Source organism: Dendropsophus ebraccatus, chromosome 3, assembly GCF_027789765.1.
Source record: "Dendropsophus ebraccatus isolate aDenEbr1 chromosome 3, aDenEbr1.pat, whole genome shotgun sequence".
Taxonomy (NCBI): Eukaryota; Metazoa; Chordata; class Amphibia; order Anura; family Hylidae; genus Dendropsophus; species Dendropsophus ebraccatus.
In genome coordinates this window covers 39,988,224-39,995,600 of record NC_091456.1, presented here as the reverse complement: position 1 = coordinate 39,995,600, position 7,377 = coordinate 39,988,224, and the positions used below count along the sequence as shown (strand labels likewise).

General features: G+C 42.0%; 1 protein-coding gene across 1 annotated transcript; it reads right to left on the bottom strand.

The window, feature by feature from the left end:
* Positions 1 to 6,120: 6,120 nt before the first annotated feature.
* On the bottom strand, positions 6,121 to 7,089 carry LOC138786438 (olfactory receptor 6B1-like). The gene has a single exon (XM_069963426.1). It carries the CDS (start codon positions 7,087 to 7,089, stop codon positions 6,121 to 6,123), a length of 969 nt encoding a protein of 322 aa, XP_069819527.1.
* Positions 7,090 to 7,377: the final 288 nt, after the last annotated feature.

Here is a 7,377-nt window from a genome sequence, read left to right as displayed (position 1 = left end):
TCCACTGGCAGGAAGACCTGTCAGTCACAGCAGAACCAGAACACAGATTAACCCTGACATGGCCAGACAGAACTCAGCAGGTGAAGTTGGGTGTGTCTCCCAAAGAGAGCAAATAAACCAGTGTTCAGACACAGCAAAACAAAACACAGAACAGAATAAGAGAATATCAGCGCCTTCTCGGCCTCACAGCACGAGCAGAGGGACGCATAACGCTCCGCAAAGATACCATCCTGACACCTTCATTGCCGTTGCAAAAGTAAAGTGTTTGCAAGTATATATATTATACTGAATTCTAGGGGGCGCAGTGTATCTTATAATGAATTCCAGGGGGCCTCAAATATATTATAATTTATAATTAATTTTGGGTGGCACAGTTAGGGCCTATGGGAGCTGTAAGTTTACATGGTAAAAAAACTTCTATTATTAATCTGATTTGACAATTTGAAAATTTGATTATTAAAGTTGAAATAATAAAGAATCTACAATAATCTAATTATGTAACAATATTATTAAAGGTTTGGTCCAGAATTAATTTTTCATACAGTGTACAGGGATGTGGAAAGGTAAACCATACACTAACACCCCAAACGCTCGGCATCAGAATTCCACTGTCTGCCCGCTCCGTGCAGCGGGTGGATACAATGGGAGGACCGCCTGGAAAACTGGGATACAGCCTATGGCTATGGCTGTATCCCAGTTTTCGAGGCGGTCCTCCCGCTGTATCCACCCTCTCCACGGAGCGGCCAGACAGCAGGAATCATTTGCGAGAGTTCGGGTTCGTACGAACCCGAACCGAAGTCGGTTCAGACCATCCCTACTTCAAGGATCGAGGCTGTGACTTTACAGGCTCAATCAGGCGGGACAGTGCAGTAGTCATCGATTGGCTGAGTGGGTCTGTGATGATATATCACAAAAAAAAAGCGGAAGACTGCTGAATGGAGACCAGAGCTGTGAGAATCCTGTGCCAGCAGGGAGCAGGGAAGTAACTTTTTGAGATTTTCACCATTGCCCAAATTACCAGAAAACTACCTTGTCTCCTTGACCTAACGGTTATCTAACACTCACTTTAAAGCTAGTTAACATTTACTTTAGAAAGATTGTGGAGGATAACAGGTCCAAAAAGCATTCTGGCTAGAAACGCAGAAGTGCAATACATATTACATCTAACTTTTAGACTTACTGTACAGTATATCATCCCGCTTGAAAGAAACGAGGCTAAGCTGCAATACCAGTCATAGCCCATGGACAGATGTTGTGCTGTTCCTATATATTTATAGGTAACCTATTTGTTTATATATTCATGTAAAGTTGGAAAATCTAAAACTATAATAGTTTTATAATAAAATAAAATATTCTCTTCACACGCAAAAAGCTTTTTGTTTAAATAAAAAACATAGTAAAAAAAAGTGCTTTTTATATTGTACAATATATTAGTAGATGTGTGTTTTACACCTTAGCTATATTGTATGACTTTCTGTAAGAATAAATAAATCCCCATCCCCATTCAGTCCACCAGAGGTGCTTTATGGTGGGCACAGAAATCTATACCTGCTCTACAGCAGGATTTATGCCATGGTTTCCATGGTTACCACCTGTTTGCAGACATAAATCATGATAAATCAGGCATGGGAGGAGGCCACACCTCCCCGCCATGCTGCGCCAACCCCCCTCTCCCCATCTTCACGAAAAAGGCCCATATTTTTGCCCCTTAAAGACAAAAAAATTATGCAAAAAAAAAAAGTGTTTCAAAAACTGTAGACACCCTACAGTCTCTTTCTAGGGATTTAATATGTGGAAGCTAGACTCCTGCAGCTAGAGGACACCAGGTCACTCTACAAATGGTTCTGGCGTGGTTAGCAGCTGGTCTCGAGAACCAGACAGTGCCAGTGTGAGGGACCAGAGAACAGGCCAAATCAGAGTAGTCAGAAATCCGGGTCATCAAAGAAAAGAATCAGCATCAGGGATGAGACAGTAGTTGATAAGGGCAGGAGGTTTCAGAAGCCGGTCAAACAGCTCAAGTCAGCAACCGGAGAAGCAAATGGTACAGAAATGGTCTGGTAGGCTAACATAATAAGAGGAACAGGCACAAGTCAGAGCAGCAGAAACCTTTAGGATGTCAGTGGAAACACGTGGATAGCTTGAGTTGGCAACAGGAACGGCAAACAGTGCAAAAAGGGTCTGGCAGGCAAACATAATCTGAGGACCAGGCACAAGACACAGAAGCAGAGACCAGGAGGAGCAAGGATGTCAATGGACACAAATGCACTCAGGACCAGCAAGGAGTGGAGTTGTCATCAGGACCAAGTTCTAGATGGTAGGCAGACAGGCAGGACTAGGACCTGGGTGTTCTGTAAGTCCTCAACACAACAGGAAAGAGAAGGGGGCACCCTGGCGGTGTGCCACTCTTTAACTATAAGCTCTTGTAATGAGGGTTAACAAAAGTTATTGCTTCTCTACCCTGCCAATCTTTTAGCATTATGCCTGTGGTCACAAGAGGCCATTCTTTCCCCCAATGCTCAAGTGACATCACTCATGCACTGCAGAGCGGGGAAGAAGAGGAGATGTTGGTGGACTGTGTGGGAGTTTGATATTCTTTTTTTTATCTTACAAAGGAGGATTGCCTAAATGGGGAGACTTACTATAATGAGGACTACCTTAATGGAGAGGCTTACTATAGGAGGATTGACTAAAGGCCTACTAGAGGAGGATAATCTACATGGGGGATACAATTTAATAGGGGGGCTAACCACCTAGGGTCTACCTACAGTCAGGATGCCTACATGGCAAATATTACCTACTGGGGGCCTCATTGCATAGAGATTAGAGATGAGAGAACCTCGAGCATGCTCGAGTCCATCCGAACCCGAGCTTTCGGCATTTGATTAGCGGTGGCTGCTGAAGTTGGATAAAGCCCTAAGGCTATGTGGAAAACATGGATATAGTCATTGGCTGTATCCATGTTTTCCAGACAACCTCAGAGCTTTATCCAAGTTCAGCAGCCCCCGCTAATCAAATGCCAAACAATCGGGTTTGGATGGACTCGAACCCGAACCCGGTTCGCTCATCTCTAATAGAGATGCATAACAAATGTATGAATAGGCTTCTGGCTGGATGAACAGTGGATGGGTTAAGGTTAACTAATATGTAAGATACTGTGTCTAAAATTTTGAAAGCCCCCATATTGGGTAAAGGGCAAGTTCACCTCATGGGAAATTGATTGTTGCAAGCAGATTTATTATAGTTCAACAAGTTATCAAACTATAAAGTTATCAAAACAGAAATTTGCTTTGTGTTCAGATTCAGCTCTGTGTTCAGCACCATAGACAGCACGCTGAACACATCTGTGCATCACAGAGAAAGTTCCCGGTTGTTGTTGCAACTGTCTGTGGTGCAAACTTTGGAAACACAAGAGATATTGTAAATCTGATTTTGGCAATCAATCTGTGAGATAATTCTGGTCATCGTAAATGTGCTACATGACCACCTTCGTATAAGAAAAATTTGCCCTTGATCCAGTATGGCCACTTTCAAACATGGTGTAAAGTGAAACTGGCTCAGTTGCCCCTAGCAACCAATCAGATTCCACCTTTCATTCCTCACAGACTCTTTGGAAAATAAAAGATGAAATCTGATTGGTTGCTGGGGGCAACTGAGCCAGTTTCACTTTACACAATGTTTGATAAATCTCCCCCTATATGTATATATATAAATAAAAAAATATATAATGGGGGTATTTTTTTTTTATTGTGTTTTTGTAACTTTTTACCACAAGGGGACTTTGACAGCAACTAGTAGATCATCACTATATTACACTATACTAGTGTACCCACAGATTCTCTAGCCACAGCCAGATAACTCATCTGCAGAGTGATTATGATGCCAGGAAGTAGATGGGTAGAACAGGTGCCAACAGATGTTTTACACGTCATGATAACAATCTGCCGCATTGTAAGGGGTTTTCTACCAGGAATGACATTTTTTGGATCCTGGTAGATACAGCAGAAGCTGAGATCCTGTGATCCCTGCACATGAGAGCCACACAGCCGTAATCTAGTCTTACTGTAAAAACAGCGGACTAGAATAAGTGCTCTGAATACTATAAAAAGCCATATCTCTGGTCATTAAATGGTTAATGCTACCACAATAAATCTACCCAAATAAATTGACTGCACTTAAATCATATCATAACTAGAGATGAGCAAACCCCGAGCATGCTCGAGTCCATCCGAACCCGAACATTGGGCATTTGATTAGCGGTGACTGCTGAACTTGGATAAAGCCCTAAGGCTATGTGGAAATAGATGGATATAGTCATTGGCTGTATCCATGCTTTCCAGACAACCTTAGAGCTTTATTCAAGTTCAGCAGCCCCAGCTAATCAAATGCCGAACGTTCGGGTTCGGATGGACTCGAACCCGAACCCGGATCGCTCATTTCTAATCATAACCAAATATTCATTTACCACAATATTTTACATGATATTACTATACCACACCAACAGCAAATAATAATAGCAATAATAACATACTATAATAATACTACACTATCCAAGTAAACATAATATACTATATGCAAATAATAAAGCTTCTTGTGCACAAATAATGTATGCCGTTGTGTATACTAATAACACTATATATCATGCTCAAATCTTAATGCTGCACCATGATTATAATTCTAAAGTATAGAAAAGTTATTGAATGCCTCCAAAGAAGAATAAATGTATCTTAGTGCCTGTAGAATACTGCTGTTTTTACCTGTTTGTAGTGGTAACACTGGCAGGAGCCTACAGGTTGTGTGATGCTTGAGGCTATGTTTTCACAATGTAAAATCAGGGCAAAATACAGCCATATTTTTGAGTAAAAATGGTGACCGTAACTTCAAAATTATATTATACCTCATGGGCTGCGTTCACACAGCATTTTTGCAATCCGTTTTTTTTTTTTTTTATCCCCCTTCTGTTTTTGGGAATAAACGGATGGAAAAACAGATGCATTTGTGTCCATCCATTTTGATCCGTTTTTCCATTGACTTCTATTATTAAAATAAATGTATCAGAGACTTCAGTTTTTTAACGTACACAAAAACGGTTTTTGTTTTTTGTTTTTATAGTTAAAGTCAATAGAAAAACGAATCAAAAATTTTCCATACATTTTTTCATCCATTTTTTAAATAAAAATGGATGATAAAAACGTAGTGTGAACCCAGCCTTACTTCAATGGGGCACATTATATTTTGAAATTATAATATACACTAGATGGGAAAGAAAAGAAGGAGAAATAAAAGAAGAGAAAGATAAAATCAAAGACCTAAATGTTTCTTGAAATGAAACATTGAACATGATTTTTTATTCACCGTGAATTATAGTTTAAGGTTACAAACACACTTGGCGGGTCTGCAGCGAGTCTCCATGCTGCGTTTTTGCAGCGAGACTCGATGCAGATCCCGGCCCTATACTTTTAATGGCAGACAAACACGCAGCAGGGATGTACATCCCTGCTGCGAGTTTGTTTGCAGCCCATCCCATTAACCCCCCGGCCGCCGGAGCTGATACTTCACCTGATCCCGGCTCCGGCGGTTCCCGATGTCTTCAGCAAGCCGGAGCGGGGACCAGGTGAAGTATATGCTCCAGCCAGCCGCCCGCACGCCCCCCGGCAGCCCCGGCCGCCCGATCGCCCCCCCCCCCCCCCCCCCGCAGCACTGATCGCACGCCCCCCCCCCCCCCGCAGCACCGATCGCACGCCCCCCCCCCCCCCGCAGCACCGTTCGCTCGCCCCCCCGCAGCCCCAGCCGCTCGATCGCCCCCCGGCAGCACCGATCGCCCACCTGCAGGGGGGCGTGCGAGCGAACGGTGCTGCGGGGGGGCGAGCGAACGGTGCTGCGGGGGGGGGGGGGGGCGTGCGATCGGGCGGCCGGGGCTGCGGGCGGCTGGCTGGAGCATATACTTCACCTGGTCCGCCAAGTGGGTTTGTAACCTAAAGAGAATTCAGAAAGTCTTGCAAGCATCATCTATGTAACCGGAACCATGTAAAACATAAGCATATAATAACTATACATACAATAATACAATAACTATTCTACTGTATGCTAATAAAGCAGTGTTCCCAATTACAAAGACAAGTTTCATCTGGCTGCAGAAGACATCAATGTCCCTAAGACCATGCCATGCAGAGTTACCAATGACCTCTTTATTGACTGCTTCACTTCTTTATTTCTCAGACAATAAATGATTGGGTTCAGAAATGGAGTTATAATAGAATACAAAATGGTCACCAGTTTATTTCTATTATAGGGGCCAGCCTTTTTGGGTCTTGCATATATGAACAATGTTGTTGTATAAAATATAATGACGACAGTTAAATGAGACACACAGGTAGAAAAGGCTTTTTGACGTCCCAGGTTGTTGGGCATTTTGACAACTGTCCAGAGAATGCAAATGTATGTTATTATTATCATTACAAGAGGGATCATTATAACAATCATAGCAAGAATAAAGTCAACCAACTCTGTGAAGGTCATGTCGGTGCAAGCTAGGTTTAGCACCGGGGAAATATCACAGAAAAAGTGGTTGATGACATTTGGGCCACAAAAACGCAACCTAAAAATAAAAATAGCTTTAACCAAAGCAACAGAGAAACCCAATAGCCAGGTACCTATGGTCAACTGCAAACAGAAGGTGTTGTTCATGATGACTGGATATAGTAGTGGAAAGCATATAGCAATGTATCTATCAAATGCCATAGTTGCTAAAAGAACACATTCCGTGCAGGCCAGTGATATAAAGATGTACAACTGAATCATGCAAGCAAAGAAGGAGATTTTATTATTCTGAGTCAAGAAGGTGTTGAGAAGATTCGGAACAGTAACTGTGACATACCAGATTTCTAAGAAGGACAGGCTGGACAGGAGGTAATACATGGGCTTATGGAGTTTTACATTACATTTAATTGTTATGATGATGACCACATTTTCAATGACAGTTAAAAGATATATTATTAAAAAAACTGCAAAGAGAACAAGCTGCAGCTCCAGACGGGTTGGAAAGCCAATTAGAAGGAATTCAGTGATGTTGTTACCAGTTTGAGTTTCCATCATAGATCAAACCTGTGGATCATACATAAAATAGTACTCATAAGCATAAGCTTTTGGAATATTACAGTTCTAAATCAACCTCAGGTTTTAAGAAAGGGGCTTTGGATTTTTTTTTTTTATTTTTTTTTTTACTCATGGTAGAATATGAAGAGGTTCTGGCACTCACCAAAGATTTTGCAAATGAAGTAGTTTATTCACATCACATGATATGTTTAAGGATTATGTGCTTTGGCATTCGCCTTCAATAGCTTCCGCAGCTGATGAGGACGTATGCCGAAATGTGTCCTC

Excerpts from the sequence above, each read along its gene's own strand:
- LOC138786438 (XM_069963426.1), bottom strand. The coding sequence starts at position 7,089 with ATGGAAACTCAAACTGGTAACAACATCACTGAATTCCTTCTAATTGGC.